The sequence below is a fragment of the Mirounga leonina genome, unplaced genomic scaffold (genome assembly GCF_011800145.1).
Source record: "Mirounga leonina isolate KUSES-001 unplaced genomic scaffold, KU_Mleo_1.0 Mir_95, whole genome shotgun sequence".
Lineage (NCBI taxonomy): Eukaryota > Metazoa > Chordata > Mammalia > Carnivora > Phocidae > Mirounga > Mirounga leonina.
Genome location: NW_023270865.1, coordinates 12,422,258 through 12,439,498, shown reverse-complemented (window position 1 = coordinate 12,439,498; position 17,241 = coordinate 12,422,258). Strand labels below are relative to the sequence as shown.

General features: G+C 41.0%; 1 protein-coding gene across 2 annotated transcripts in view; it reads right to left on the bottom strand.

The window, feature by feature from the left end:
• The window catches only part of FBXL7 (F-box and leucine rich repeat protein 7), a 373,949-nt gene that overhangs the window by 9,967 nt on the left and 346,741 nt on the right, over positions 1–17,241 (bottom strand). For both annotated transcript variants that reach the window (XM_034998820.1, XM_034998821.1), the window contains exon 3: positions 670–1,281. In XM_034998820.1, coding sequence (XP_034854711.1) covers positions 670–1,281 — 612 coding nt within the window. The remainder of the gene's footprint in view (positions 1–669; positions 1,282–17,241) is intronic.

Genomic DNA, 17,241 nt, shown 5'->3' with positions numbered 1-17,241 from the left:
CGTGAGCACGGCCCAAAGCACAGAATCAGCGTAGACACAGCTTTTGGGCTCCATGAAATAATAACTAATGGACAGAAAGGGCGGCGTCTAAACTACCTATCTTTGGGTTAGATATTTGGTTCCCATTCTCTATGGTTGCTCTGAAATTCGGTGACGGCTATGGGGAGGAAGGACGGGTTTAAAAGTCCCATTACAGCGCCTGGGTGGCTCAGTTGGTTGGGCGACTGCCTTTGGCTCAGGTCATGATCCTGGAGTCCCGAGATCGAGTCCCACATCGGGCTCCCTGCTGAGCAGGGGGTCTGCTTCTCCCTCTGCCCTCTTCCCTCTCGTGCTCTCTGTCTCTCATTCTCTCTCTCTCAAATAAATAAATAAAATCTTTAAGAAAAAAAAAAAAAGTCCCATTACCTTAACAGCCAGACAAAAAGGTGACTTGAGTGCCTTAAGGAGTGGGCCTTGTGTGATGAAAGGGATACCTCTGGCCTCTGGGGTCGTGATTACATAGAGACAGTCTCTCTGGAAGAGTCAGGTCCTTACCACCCACCCTCCATCTCTAATGGCTATCAGGGAGGGGACCTTGTGGGGGGGGGGGCAATGCCCTCTACAGCTTTGGGAGGGTGAACCGAAGGCCCCGCGGGTGGGGGGTGGGGGGTGGGGTCAGCCGCCATTTACCTGACACGTCCAGGTGCTCCAGGTTGGGGCAGAGGGACACCACGTCGAAGACCGCCTCGTTGGAGATATTGTAACAGCCCGAGACCTCCAGTCGCCTCAGTTCGGGGCAGCACTGGGCAATGGTGTAAAGCCCTCGGTCCGTGAGCCGCCTGCAGCCACTGACCGCTACGGTTTCCAGCATGAGACAGACGTTGGGCGTGTCCTGGCAGAGCCGGCGGGTCAGCACCTTGAGGGCGCGGTCCACGTTGATGGTCTCGCCCGTCAGGCGGATAGTCCTCCAGAGCCGCGGGTCCCAGGCCAGGTTGTACCAGCGGCGACACACGCGGGCGCAGCGGCACAGCTGGTTGGTGGGCAGGAAGGAGAAGATCTGCACCATGGACTGGTCCGGGAGGCGCTCGACGCTGGCCTGCTCCTTCTGCGGCCTGCAGGCCAGCCGGATGAGCGGGTGGGTGAGGCGGGTCGGGGGCGGGGAGTGGACCATGGCCACCGTCTCCCCGGTGATGGACGACGAGGAGGTGGACGAGCCCCTTCCATTCTGAAACCCGGGCAGGTTCGGGGGACATATCAGGGCTGGGCTGGGCGTGCTCAGTGTGCGCATGCTCAGGTCGGAGTCTGGCAAAGGACAGAGAGCAAAGGGTTAAAAGGATGGCCATAGCGGAGCCCGGGGAAGGAGGCCAAGCGGTGACACCCAGTCCACCGATATGCCTCCTGGGCAGACCCCCTGCTGAATCCATCACCTGAAGCAGAAGCACAGGCCGATTTCGCCCATTCCAGCAATTGTCCTCTATCTGCAGGAGGGGCGGGCAACCCCCTCGGTGAAGGGCCTGATATGGAATGTTTGAGGCACTGCAGGCCACCTGGGCCCTGTCTCCCGTTGCCATTAATCCACCCTGCCATTGTAGTGCAAAAGCTGGCATAAACAATACGTAAACAAACAGGGGTGGCTGTTTCCATAAAACTCCTTTTATGAAAACAGACCAGCTGGATTTGACCTGCGGGCCATAGCTGGCTGACTTCTGCTCTCCATTAATGGTGATCATCTAAAGGGCACAACTTCCAAGTTTCATTATCTCTATTCTGGGGAAAATCTCACATATTGTGAACACAAACTCTTTTCTTTTTCTAATTACATTTTGAGTAGGCAGGTAATTACCTTCCATTGACCAACGAAGGAATGGGTTTTGGAAGAGGAAGACTGGCAGATGGACGTAGTGTTTGCTGTCTTTGCCCTGGCCTGCCCCCTAGCGTCCAGTCCCCCATCTTTTGATAACCGTACCCCAAACTCCGACTGCAGTCTGGGGTCTGGGGAGCCACCCCACTTCGGCCATTAGACTGGGCACTTCAGGTGGTGTTTCCAGGCCTTGAATATCTGTGGCAATATATATTTTTCCTCCTTCTTAACAAGTCTGCCCTTTGCATTTCAGTGACGTGACTCCCATTCTATTCCTTGAAACCAGAAAGACCACTTAATGAGGATACAAGTGGTTTTTAAATTTATGATGGATTAAGAATTCTTTAGGATACCACTTTAAGAAGTCTGCTCATTTCATACCCCCACCTTGATATCTATATGAAATAATTTATTTTCTATATAAAGATATTTATTGTGTACTTTACATACATAGATGGATAGAGTTATTTAAGATGACATTTATTCTCTCTAAATATGTTTATATTTTTCACACACACACACACACACACATACACACACACAGAGAAAGAGAGAGAGAGGGAGAAGAGACTTTATCTCCAAAACCTAAGTTTCTTTATCTGTGAAAAAAGAAATAAGTGAGCTGGACTAGATGATTTCTAAGTCATTTCCAGCTTTAATTACAGCTCTAAAGACTTAAACAAAAATTCTTTCCTTGTGTGCTTTTCCACATTTCATACTTTGGGAATTTTCAAACACTCATTTTTTTTTTTTTCCCCAAAAAACTTCCAATAATAACATACAACACAAGAACTTCTGACACTGGGGTCTCCACTGAGTGTCTATTTGTAGTTTTCCTACTGGTATACTTGTTCTACTGTTACAATGTTTTCTTTCAATTTACTTCTTTATAACCTAACACTGAAAATGTCCTACACATGTCCGTGACTTTGCTCATGGATCATCTTTGAATTACTGTTTCCCCCCCTCCCCTCACCTTGTCTGCCTCTTGAAATAAAAACACTAAGTGCAAATGCCACCTCCTCTAAGAACATTTTCTTAATGTCTTTGAGATATAATCAATCACTTCCCTATTGAAATCCCCATCCTTTGTTATTAGGCAGTTGTGAATCTATCTTTCCCTAATGTGCTTGACTGTATTATTTTTCTCAATTTGGCATCTCTCCCTATATCCACGTATCTTTGTCAGGTGACTCCGTGGTTCCTCCAAGGGACAGTAGATTTGTTCCATCTAATGATGTTGGGCTTGGCTACGTGACTTGCTTTGGCCAGTGAATATTAGGACATGTGATGTGCCCAATGAGAAGAACATGCCTGGCTAGTCCACTGATCTTAGGGTGCTGAGAGGCCCATGGAGAATATAGAACTGCCTGAAACCTGCAGCTTCGAGCCAAGCTCAGCCAAGCCCCGCGGGGGTCACCCGATGCCCAGGTGAGCCACAGATGTGTGAGCTAGAACACTGAGCTTGGTGTGATTTGTTACACAGCATTACTGTGGCAACAGATGACGAATATACCTTCATTACATTAAAAACTCCTTTGAGACAAGGACTAATATCATTTTCTTATTTGTATCCTGGCAATACTTGGCACAGTTTATGGTGCATAGTCGGTGCATATGAAGTTCTTGAATTGAGAAGAAATAGTTAAAATGTTTAAAAAAAACAATCATTTCTAGCTTGGCATGTACTTCCCCATCCCAAGTGGTATACATACTGTGTTTTAAATCATTCATAAGAAATGTGTACATCTCTCAGGCGCCTGGGTGGCTCAGTCGGTTAAGCGACTGCCTTCGGCTCAGGTCATGATCCTGGAGTCCCGGGATCGAGTCCCACATCGGGCTCCCTGCTCGGCAGGGGGTCTGCTTCTCCCTCTGACCCTCCTCCCTCTCATGCTCTCTGTCTCTCATTCTCTCTCTTGCAAATAAATAAAAAATCTTAAAAAAAAAAAAAAAGAAATGTGTACATCTCTCTTTTGTAAATATATAGTAAATCTTTAAGGAAAACACTACATGCAAATCAGGGATTTCAAAACTGCCATCCAAGCTACCGTGGTACTAACCTTCATCATGATGTGAACTCTGAGAACTGCCTCCAAAGTTAGCATTTTTCTTAGGCAGGTGAACAGCTAATTTAGGGCCAGGAGGGGAGGGCAATCTTAGACTTTCAGCTCTGACATTTTCCTGGCTGTGAGGGCTCTGAAATCTCTCTCCTGCCTGCCTATGTTCTGTTCCTCTTGAAAGAGAAGACACTTCACAGTGCTCTGCGGAAACCTGCACATCTTGAGTTATGCCCCTGTGGGATGAACGTGCTTGTGGTAGGGAATCGAGGATTCCTAAACTTGCATCTATAACAGATTCACTTTTCTTCACTCTTGCATGCTCCCTCCACTGACAAGAGAGAATGGGAATGCATCCAGATTGACCAGAACTGCTGTGCTGTTTGCAACACGTTCCGTTTTTTTCTTTGCCAATAATCATACCCGAGTGGTAACGGAATTCACACTCAGAAAGAGATGGCAGCCTCACACATCTGTGAGGAACATTCTGTCCTGGAGAGGATTCAGGAGCAAGTAATAGCTCTCTTTCCTGCCTTTTTCTAGAGCTTAGCAGCAGAGTTCTCAGGAGTAATTCATGATGGCCAGGCACTGCTCATCCACGCAAGGAGACAAGCAGGGGAGCCTGGGGGTTTCCACCAGGAAAGCTGGATGTCTCTTTTGCCAGAATGTACACTAGGGTTCTCTGGATCCTTCCTAGTTATTCAGGTCAGGAACCCTCAGAGACTTTTTGAAAGGGTATGATTTGTCATAATTGAATAAATAGCACCTGATGATTAAATTGGTAATAAAGGGCAATGAGTAATGCAATGGTCTAAATGTTTGTATCCCTCTCAAGTTCATGTGGAAATGCTAACCCCGAAGGTGATAATATGAGGAGGTGGGGCCTTTGGGAGGTGATTAGGTCATGAGAGTAGAACCCTCATAATTGGGATTACTGCCCTTATATAAAGACACTCCAGAGAGCTGTTGGATGCATTAGTATTTACAACTGTTTTATCTTCTTGTTAGATTGTCTCCTTTATTATAATAGTGTCCTTCTTTGTCTCTTGTTACAATCTTTGTTTTAAAGTCTATTTTGTCCGATATAAGTATTGCTTCTTTTCACGTCCGTTTGCATGATAAATGTTTCCCTATCCCCTCACTTTCAATCTGCATGTGTCTTTAGGTGTGAAATGAGTCTCTTGTAGGCAGCATACAGATGGGTCTTGTTTTTTTTTTTTTTTAATCCTTTCGGACACCCTGTGTCTTTTGTTTGGAGTGTTTAGTCCATTTACATTCAAAGTAATTATTGATATATATGTATTTATTGCCATTGGGTACTTGTTTGTGGTTTCTGTAGTTCTGCTCTGGTTCTTTCTTCTCTTGCTGTCTTTCATGGCTTGCTGGCTTTCTTTAGTGATCTGCTTGGATTCCTTTCTCTTTATTTTTCACATATCTATTACTGGTTTTTGATTTATGATTACCATCAGGTTTGTATATAACATCTTCTGCATATAGCAGTCTATATTAAGTTGATGGTCACCTAAGTTGGAACCCATTCTTTACTCCCTCTCCCCGCCCCCATTTTAGGTATATGGTGTCATATTTTACATCCTTTTATTCTGTGAATTTCTTGGCTGATTTTTACAGATATACTTATTTTTACTGCTTTTGTGAGTTTCCCACTTTTCTTACTCTTACTTAAGGTCTTTCCTTTTCACTCAAAGAGTCTCCTTTAGCCTTTTTTTGTAGGGCTGGTTTAATGGTCATGAACTCCTTTAGCTTTTGTTTCTCTGAGAAACTATCTCTCCTATTCGGAATGATAGCCTTGCTGGTTACAGTATTCTTGGCTGCAGATATTTTCCTGTTAGCACTTCGAATATATCAGGCAACTCTTTTCTGGCCTGCAAAGTTTCTGCTGAAAAATCCGCTCATAGCCTTATGGGGTTTTCCTTGTTTGTAACTGTCTTCTTTTTTCTTGCTGCTTTTAAAATTCTCCCTGTATTGCTACTTTTTGCCATTTTAATTATATGTGTCTTGGGATGGACCTCCTTGGGTTGATTTTGTTAGGGGATTTCTGTGTCTCCTGGATCTGGATATCTGTTTCTTTCCCCATATTAGAGAAGTTTTCAGCTATTCTTTCTTCAAATAAATTTTCTGCCCCCTTTTCTCTCATCTTCTTCTGGGATCCTTATAATGTGAATGTTATTATGGAGTCACTAAGTTCCCTAAATCTATTCTCATTTTGTGTACTTTTTCTTCTCTCACCTGCTCAGCTTGATTACTTTCCATTATTCTGTCTTCTAGGTCACTAATTCATTTGTCTTCTTCTGGTCTGCTTTTTATTCCCTCAAGTGTATTTTAAAATTTCATTATTGTGTTCTTCATCTCTGATTGGTTCTTTTTTGTCTCTTTATTAAAGATCTCACTGACCTCCTCCACTCTTTTCTCAAGTATCTTTATGATCATTACTTTAAATTCTCCATCAAGCACGTTACTTATCACTGTTTCGCTTAAGTCTCTTGCTGTGGTTTCATCCTGTTCTTTTATTTGGGACATTCTCTTCTGTCTCCTGATTTTGTTTAACTCTCTCTGTCTGTTTTTGTGTGTTAGAAAAGTCAGCTATATCTCCTGCTGTCGAAAGCAGTGGTCTTCTGAAGAAGAGGTCCTGGAGTGCCCTGCCATGCAGTGTCCTCTGTGCACCAGTGTGTTGTGTGCGCTTGGCTGTTGTATCCTGGCTGCTTTTTCCTTAGGTCCAGTAGTCCACGGAGGCTCTCTTTTCCTGTTGTGGGCAGGCTTTGGTCCCTGGCCGGGGGTGGGGGGTGGGGTGGGGTTGGTGGAGGAGCACAGTCTTACAAAGGTGCATGCCAGTCTGCTTGGGGAATGAGACCCTTGGCCACTGGGACTCAGGCTCGGCAAATCATGCCAGTCCGGAGACACAGTGTTGGCAGGGTTTGCGCCGGTCTTCTGGGTAAAGGGGCCCACATCTCTGGTACTGAGGCAAGCAAGACTGGAAAGGGTGGATCTAAGGAAGCACTGTGGGGCGGGGCTTGGTGTAAACATGTTAGGTTGTGAATGTCACTGCCACTGGTTCCCACAGGTGGCTGTGTGTTTATGCTGGGGGGCAGAGGAAGGAAATGGCACCTGCCAGCTCCTTTGTTCCTGGAGAACTCCCTCAGTGATCCCTGCCCCTCCGGGATATGCTCCAAAATGAGTAAACTACTCTCCTTCCTGTATGTCCCAGGCTCTGGGCAAACCGCTGCTTCTACCCTGTATCTCTGTGGGCTGTTTGTCATGCTATCTCTTTAAAGGTGGGGACTCAGCTTCCTCTCACCCTCCAGGCTCTCCCAGAACTGAACCTGCTGATGTTTAAAATTCCAGGCATTGAGTCCTTCTGGTTGTAAGAACTCACGAAATTCAAAATTCGGCTCCTCTTGCTTTCAAAGCTGATGTTATGGGGATTTGTCTTCCCCGTGTGATAGTCTGTTTCTTTCCCTTCTCTGCACCTGTGACTCCCTCCCCCTAACAGATGGCCATGGTCCCTTTTGCTCCCCTCAGCATCTCTGACTGCATCTCTGCCCTTCCTACCCTCTTCAGTGTGTCCTCTTCTCTATCTTCAGTTGTGGAGTCTGTTCTGCCAGTCATCAGGTCATTTTCTGGGTTATTTACACTGATGTGAATGTTATCTAGTTGTATCTGTAGGACAAGGTGAGCTTAGGGTCCTCATACTCTGCCATCTTCCCAACCTCCTCCAAGACAGGTAGCTTTTTAAATTTACCAAGACTACTGTTTTCCCTGGAGACATTCTTTGGACAAACTTTTTTCAAAAATAAATACATAAGTTGATAATGAAATCTGTTAAAGGAGGACTCAATGAATTACTTTGTGGTAGGATGGAAGGCTGAATGGAGGGATAGGCAGACAGACAAAGCTATAAGAGGAAAAATTATAAAATCTGCAAAAAGAACATGTCTGGAGATGAACGCATGTAAGTGTCGTGAAAGCAAAATGGGAGAATTTAAAGACATGAGCATGTATTTTTGCAATGAGATGTGAATTTTGTAGCCTGGTGTCTCGTAATGACGTTGGGAAGGTGGATATAACCAAAAGATTGAAATAAAATGAAAAACACACAGCACTGATGTCTATGGGAAGATATACAGAATGGACTGCAAGGAATACACAGGGACAGACGCTGGGTACTAAAATTCAGTAGGTTGGGCTGCTACACATTCTAGGATTACAGATTTATAGGCAGAAAAGAAAGTGACGATTCATTCTTTCATTGGCTCATTTAACACACATTATTACTGCTGCTTGAGTGCCCAGTGGAGTCTAGGAAGAGAGGAGTTTTTGCATTTGACTAGATTATAAAGCAAATGTTCCTAGCCCACCTCCTTTCTATATCACAGTCCCATTAAAATACTTCTACAACAAAGAATCTGACCTCTCTATTTTCTTGTATCCTTTAAGGAGAGAGAAAAATGACTTTTTTGAGAGTGTGCTCAAATCACACAAAATCCAGGATGGTAAGGGATAGAAAAGTTTGTCTAAGTCTGGAACAAAAGTCAGTTTTCAGAAGCCCAAGGTAAAAACAATGACACAGAATCTCCCAGTGGTGGGAAAACATTTGAGTGTTGTACAAAAACAATGAATTGTAGAACACCACATCAAAAACTAATGATGTATTGTATGGTGACTAACATAACAAAATAAAATTAAAAACAAACAAACAAACAAAAATAATATTTTTGGTAAGCTTTTGGATTTTCTCAAAATGGTGTAATCTTTATTTGCTGCAATGGAGATCCTAAGGCAAATAAATAATTACACTTTTTAATACTGATATTTTCATCTATTTATTAAATGAAGAGATGGTGGATGCCTTAAAATTTAAGCACTTGTGGCTCCATTAATAATTTAAAACATTTCCAAGTATGTAATTTATGTGAGAACAATAAGTTTAATGTCTTTAGGTTACTTTAAATATGTAAAGAATACCAAAAAGTATAGTTGTCTTATTCTGGGGGGGGACAAAAACCCAATAAACTTGTTTTTTCATGGTTTCAAAAGTCCTGGAAATTTTACATCTTTAATAATTATAGTACATTATCAAAAATATTCAAGGCATCTCAGACACCCATGCTTATTAGACACATTTTCTTCCAACTAGATAGCTGCCTGTTTTGCACAAGTTTTTATTTTCGAACCACTGCTGTTTACACTCTAGGAAGTCATATTTACATTATACTGGCCTTTCAAAGTCAAAATTTACAAAGCTACTCTGAATTTTCCCTCTCTGATTACCAAAACTTTTCTGCAAGATGCTTTCCATTATAAATTGTCTTTCTACTCAAGAACTCTTGCCATAAAAAGCAAGGTTTCTTTTCTTAGCTTAAACTCAAGCTTAAAAAAATAGATCTATAAAACCTCGCCAGTGGAAAAAAAAAATACAATCTGAGGGATCTTTCTTCTTCTTGTTTTATTTCAAAATATTTTCTTTTAATGTGGTTCACATAATATACACACCCTAGAACTTATTTAAGGTATTGGTTGCATAAAGTGGAAATTTATATAGACAAGGTTGATCTTGCATTTTACCTGGAGAAAGTTACCTCTGGGACCCAAAGATTCTTGCTAAGATTGTCATCCAGAAGGTGGCAACCGCCCCCACCCCGGCCCCCCGCCAGGATCAGGTTATGGCTAACACTTCTGTCCAAGAACAAAAACCTGCCTTGTTGTCATGTGGACCAGCACAGAGCTATGGTGATTAATCCTCGAAGTCTTGAGGAGGAGGATGAGCCTACTCTCCTACAGGGCATATGGTTTAGTGAAATGCCCAGCTCTGTATTTAGCTGGAACACCAGTTCCCTGGTGTATTCAGTTTTTGACTCTAAACTGAGCTCAGCACCGATTCTGTTTGACCTTTTTTTTTTTTTTTTCCCTTAAAGGGAAGAATCATACTGCTAAGGAAGCTTTTAAGCCACATTGTTCTAAAAACCACAAATATAATCAATGAAATGTACAGAATGCCATCTTTGGAATCTATAGTGCAGTTTGATTTTGTCAGCAACATGAGTATCTAAAAAGGATGCCTTATGAAAGTTATGCCATAAGAAATAACAGGTAGCCTCAGAAACTATGGGACAGTCCGGGATTATAATTCATCAGCCTCCTTATGGTTTTATTCTAGGTTGAAATGACAACATCTTAGAGCCTTCCTTTTTTCTTATCTGTAAAATGGCAAAGGGTGACCTTATACTATTTATTCTTTAATGGAAAATAAGATGTTTCATCCCTGAGAGAGTACCACTATTAGACACTATCCTTTTCAAAAGGCGAGGGGATAGTCTCCTTATGGTAGGGCGTATATTGAGAATCTCTCTTTTTTTTTTTAAAGATTTATTTATTTATTTGAGAGAGCGAGAATGAGAGAGAGAGAGAGAGAGTACATGAGAGGGGGGAGGGTTAGAGGGAGAAGGAGACTCCCTGCTGAGCAGGGAGCCCAATGTGGGACTCGATCCAGGGACTCCAGGATCATGACCTGAGCCGAAGGCAGTCGCTTAACCAACTGAGCCACCCAGGCGCCCGAGAATCTCTTTAAACATTTGTTAGTCTTCCTTTTTAATTAAAATAAAGCAGGTTTCAGATGCAAAATCTTTGACAGGCAGCAGTATTTAATAACATTAATTATATTTTTATTTTTTATTCTTCATCATAATTTTTTTTATTTAAAAATTATCATCTATTTGTAACAAGTGATACTGGTCTTTCAAGTATTTGGTTTCTAAACAATAATTTAAATTTACTTTTGAAGATATTAAGTGAATAGTAGTACAGGTGGTAGGGAGACATCAGCAAATGTCATGACAGCATTTGTCAATGTCTTACACTGTTAAGGTCAAAAAGAACACTGAAGACAGATGAACCTGCATTCTGGTCTCTGCTCTGCTGTATGCAATCTGCAGCATCTAAGCCAAGTAACTGGAACTTCATAAGCCACAAGCCTCCTCTTTTGTAAACTGGAAGTAATTCTACTCACTTTATAGAGTGATTAGGTGGAGGCTATGAAACGTGGTATTCTTATCAGTAGAGGCATCTGACAAAAATTATACAATCTCAATGGAGGGCTTCATGGGGAAGAAATTCTGGGCCCTCCTGCTATGGGGCTATGTTTTCAGGGGGCATTATTCTGGATTCTCTGGTATCCATAGTCCCATCTTTTTGAATATTGTTGCCTCCATAAACCTTTGAGATGTCTTTCATGTTGGTGGGGCTGAAAGAGGGGAAAATAAAAATAAAAATCCATGTCTCCAGCATACAATATACTTAACTCTTGCTAAACAAAATACAGCCATTGCATTTATTGTCAAAGGAAAATCTGTTTTATATGACATGGTGAAACTGCTGTCTCATTAAAATTCTCCCATGGTTTTTACAATACCATTCTCTCTTCTGCTTTTCCTTTCTACTTCTCATGTGTTGTTTGCTCACCCTCTTCTGTGTGTACCACTTATATGTTGATATTCCCCAAGGGTTTCATTCTTTATTCTTCTCTGTTAGCATCTGGCCTCCCTTGAGTTGGGGGGGTGGGGATGCTTTATGCACTCACATGGCTTCAGCAATTGCCCTTCAGCTAATGACTCCCAAAACTCAATTTCAAGTCTGGACCATGCTGTGTGTCTCTTTCAAATATTAAACACATATATTCAAATACCTGCCAGACCAGTGTTACTTAATATGATAGCTCTAGCCACCTGTGACTATGCAAATTAAATTTATTAAGCCTAAACTAAAAATTCAGTTCTGTGGGGGCGCATTTTGGGAGCTCACTAGCGACATGTGGCCAGAGGCTACTGTACTGGACAGCACAGATACAGAACGATTCCACTGTAAATAGTATTAGTGGGGGTGCTTGGGTGGCTCAGTCAGTTAAACGTCTGCCTTCAGTTCAGGTCATGATCCCAGAGTCCTGGGATTGAGCCCTTGTTGGGCTCCCTGCTCAGCAGCAAGTCTGCTTGTCCCTCTCCCTCTGTCCCTCCCTCTGCTCATGCTCTCTCTCTCTCATATAAATAAATAAAATCTTAAAAAAAAAAAAAAAGAGTGCTAGTGGACAGCACTATCTCTACTAACCCATTCCCTGAAAGTGTACTGGATATACCTTCATTACAATACATACAAGGCTGAACGCACCAATGTCCTTTGCAGAGAAGAGCCTTCTACCCTTATATTCTGTGTTGCTGTTAATGGTACCACTACTCGTCAAGTCTGCCTCCTAAGCTAGAAACCTGGGGATGACCTTGAATCCTACTCATAACTAACCAGTTGATTAACTTATGGAGCTAACAGTCCTCTCCTCTCTGTCTTCATGGCTACCACCCCACTTGAAGTTTTCAACACTTCTGTCTCCTCTCAACAATTCCTTACCTGAGATTCCTGACTCTTCCTTCAAATCTCCACTGCTCTCATATAGCCTCTGCCCTGCATTTTTTGAGTTAACTTTCTAAAATATGATTTAGCCTCCTGCACCAAAACGTTGAATGACTCATTCCTTCTGTTGTGGGTTAAATTGTGTCCCCAACAAGATTTGTTGAAGTCCTAATTCCTGGTATGGGTGAATGTGACCTCATTTGGAAGTAGGGTCTTCGAAGATGGAATCAAGTTAAGATGAGGTCATACTTGACTACAGTGGTCCCTAATCCAATATGATTCAGTGTCTTTATAAGAAGAGGAAACAGGGACACAAGGAGATAAGACAGAAACACATGGACACAGAGGTAAGATGGCAGCATAAAGATGGTGGCAGAGATTGAAGTGATGCTGTCATAAGCCAAGAAATGCCTAGGGGCACCAGAAGCTGAAAAAGGTAAGGTCGGATCCTCCTTCATGTCTCTGCTAACACCTTGTTTTCTGACTTCCAGACTCCAGAACTATGGGAAAAGAAATTCTGTTGTTTTAAACCACCTGGTTTGTGGTACTTTGTAACCACACTTCCAGGAAACCTACACACTTCCTTCCACACTTTTTTTTATTGATTGCTTCCCATATGTCAGACATTATACTAGGCACTACTCAGGGAATAAAGTCCAATTTTTTAGACTGTGTAGGAGACCAGAAGTTGTATTCCCCCAGACGAAGTGTAGATTCCTAGTCATACCTCAAGTGCCAGGTGGGAAATCAGCTTCTCTGTCAACTTTTCCAGATCCACCTAGACTAAGTACTACTTTGAGTGTTTCCCTTCAATTCAAATACATCTTATCTTATCCCTTTTCACACAGTGTCTCTCTGTTGACTGCACTGTGAGCACCTTGAGGCCAGGAGGTATCTCACTCATGTCTAAGTGATTCCAGACTCTTACCTGGAATTCAGCCATCCAGAAATCATTCAACTAATGCACAATAAAGAGTGTTCTTTGCTTGGTCCTACCACAGATCCCTTTCGGTTTTCTTTTGGTTGCTGTTGGAAGTATTTATAGGAACTACTTGGAGGAACCAGGTGTTCCAGATCGAAGAAGAAGTTGGAGCATCTGTGTCCTTTATCAACATCTCATTTTTAGATCTTTTTCCTTTGTCCCTCCACTTAATGTAGGCTGAGATAGTACACACACTCAGCTTAATGATATTCGTCTACTCAGAAGATATTTAGAAAGACATATGCACACAGAAAAACAGTCTCTTGCAGCACCCATCACCGAAAGTATCCCAGAGTCAAATTCTTAGTGCTTTCCCCCATGCCTCTGCTACTGTAGGTTACTCACATCTCTGTCCACTCCTAATAACAACGAAAACATAAAAACTCACAATAAATAAAAAAGAATAACACTTTTACATTGACTCAGAGTTGTAAGACTTATTCTGTTTAAGTTAAGGTAGCACTTTAGTTACCTAAGGTAGCACTTAAGGTAACACTCTTAGTTACCTAAGACAGAACATGAACATTTCCCCCCAGAACTGATTCACGTATCAGTGGTAATCAGCAGAGCTGGCTTTTTCTTCACAGTGCAGGAGAGACAGTGATATTTATTTGCTGTTCTCTAGAGAGCTCATGGATAGCTTTGCAAAGCTTGGGAAATGAGCCAGCTCTTGTCTTGACAAGAGAAGAAACACATAGATTTTCATGAAAAGCCTTGCAATCCATACCGTTCAACCTTCAAGTTGCACTTTTTTCGGCAGCCTTAATTGTTTTCTATCTTCAATTGTCAGATAATGCTTCCACCTTATTTCTCCATGAATAGCTGTGAAATTTCAACGTTTGAATCTTTCAACGTGCAATACATGGTAGAGTATTGAATTTAGATTCTGGTAAAGAGAAACTTATAAATTTTCAGTTCACAGCAGAAAGCAGGCCTCACAAGGGGCTCTAGTCTAGCTCACAAATCCAACTTTCAAGTGAGAAAAAACAGAAATCTCTGGTAAACTTACGAACATGTACAAGATCAGTAATTAATTAGAATGTTGCCAGAGCAAAGCAAATCCCTGAATTTCCTTAGCCATTTGAAAATATGATCCACTGTTGTTTAAATTCTTTACAACAATTTCTTTCAATGTAAAAACGTGTAAAGCATTTATTATATACAAGACACTGTTCTAGGTACTACAGAAATATTGATTCATAAATGCAATTTCCCTATTACAGTTTTAGATGTTTGGAAAAACAAATGACGAAATGATGTGGAGAAATATTTTATTCTCTCTACAGTAGCAAATAGAGAAGGCAATAATGAAAGGAAATTATTATATTTAAATATCATTTTATTTGCCTGCTGAGGATCTCACAGCAGCCTGGTGGGTGGACAGCTTACACTGACCTGGGATACATTTTGCATGGAGCTCTCTGGGTCTACTAGTCCAAGTTCAAATGTCTTTTGGGGACTCCAGGGCTACCCTATATGGTGGGACTTTCCCAAGGAATAGACCCAATACTCATTAGCACAAGACTGGCTTTTCAATGGGCTCCTGGGTTTGGGGGGCAGGACTTTACATGGTCGGCTCATGGCTCCAGTTCTAGACTATCTTATTTTTCAAAGGTTAAATCGTACTCTTTTAGGGAGCCCCCATTTTAAAGGGTGATTAATAATAATCTTTCAGAAATTCACCTGCAGAGTAGAATTCAAGCAAACCAAAATATTTCTGGGAAATCACTCCAACTGCATAATATTTTTCTGTAGAATTAGGACTGTTCATCAAACTTCCAGTTCTCATCCATATTCCACTCCATAATTTCTAAGTCATATTTCTCTTTAGGAAGATACCTATAAGTTTATATTTATTGGATATACTCTTAACAGCATTTGGATCAAGATTACAACAATAAATCCAAAAGTAAGTTGCTAATTATAACGTGGCATTAATCAATGTTTGAAGTTCCCACTTACTTGAGATCATTAAAAAAAAAATGCTTGGGGTGGAGGCTGGAAACCTGGAGGGGTGGAAGTGTTCATCTGATACATTGGAGATAGTTTCTATTTAAGACAACTTTTCTAGACAACCTGAGCTTTTAGTTCCCTTTAAAACAAATTTTGAGACTTACACTTAGTCATAAAGCAAACAAAATGGTAGACTGTGGTTCATCATTTATAAGATATTTCATATAGTAGGATGTAAAACATTCAGTAGATTACAGTTCTAGTTCCTTCCTGGAAGCTAAGGTTTGACCATGTGCCATGGGTCAGCGTGGGGATGGGGGTACAAGTGGAGTGGGAGGTAACTCAGAGCCTCATCTCCTCCATCCTGCCCTCTGCATTATTCCCTTCGCTTCCCCAACACTTACCGAGAATCTACGTTGCTTTCAGATGTGGACTACCTTGCCTACCTTCGTAAGTTTAGATCTGAACCCAAAATACTTTATTTTTACCAAGAAATGTTAACACTCTGACATTATATTACAGGCTGGTAGCTTGAGTTTTCCTCAAGATTTTTTGTTGTTACATTTGTTCATTTTGTTTGAAAATACCTATTAAATTAGTAAAAGCAAAGATTTCCCAAGATGACAAAAACATTTTCAGATTCATTCTTCAGAGGTTGACCAGATAGAAGCCTTGAGGTAGAAATTGTTTTGGGTCATTCGATAGGATCTATCTTGAAAGAAATTCCTTATCTTAGGTCAGATTATTTGCAGGCTGGCCTCCAAACAATAAATTAGTCCCCCCCTTTTTTTTTTGGTTAAGAAGAAGATCCAATCTCTTAAAATGGTTCAAAAGGGAATATAAGATGAAAATGGCACCTTAATTTTAGATTTTAATGATAAACTTCAGTGTTTTATTGTTTTGGAATTAATTTCAGGTCATTTTAAACAACAAAAACACATGGTTTATAGCTAGAAAATTGCTTCATGTTGCTTCATGGATCAGGCAAATAAAAAGAATAAAACAGCATTTTGCAAAATGGTCAATTTTGGCTCTTTTGGCCATGTCAAGAGTCTTATGAAATAATACAGATGATTAATTATTACAAGTAGAGAGAGCACAGAGTAGCACAAACCACAAAGGAATGGTCAGATATTTTTACTTAACATTCTTCTTTGGCCAGTAATGTTAAATAAAGGACATACTTTTTTTTTCATTATTAAAAATAACCCACATAAATACAGTCAAATAGTTATGAAATAAAGATTTTGTTTTCTTAGGGAAAAACGTAGAAACATCTTGACCAGGATTAATGTGCAAGATATTGAGCATGTAGTTATTAATGAAACTCTTTCTGTTTTGTATCTTACATTCCTGGAAGTAATTTTCAGCTTTGACCAGAGCTGTCCTTTATCCCCGGAAATACAATTTGAATTGTGTAAAGACCTAAAATAAAATCAGAAGCAACCCATCACAACTATAATCTACCTAATACTTAATCATAGCAAGGAATCTCTGTTTTTGCCACAAAATCCACAAAAGGTTTATAATTATCTCTCTTTAGAGTTTGGCCTGGCTACATAATCAAAATAGGGAACAAAGAGAATTGTGTATTCACATCCGGGTTTCGAGTTTTGTGTGTTTACACTGTGCATGAGTATACAAAATGTCAGAAAAAGGTCTGTTGCGATTTACATTTGACTAACAGATAACTTAGTATGAACAAATCTGGCTCAAATCTTAGAATATATCAGAATGGAAGAATACATCTTTAAATTAGAGTAGCCAAGAAAAACAATGCTTCAAGTCATCCTATGACTTAACTGGTAAGAATTAAAATTATAAACACAAAGAAAGCTGCATCTATGCAGATTTAGAGATACTAATATATTGTACTCTGAAATGTGGCAACTACCTTAAGATGTACCAAGGGTGCTATATCTCACAATGTCAACCTTAAACTTGGGCCCCTAAAATGACCATTATTTTTCCAATTCTTCCCTTCTCTTTCCATAGGATGT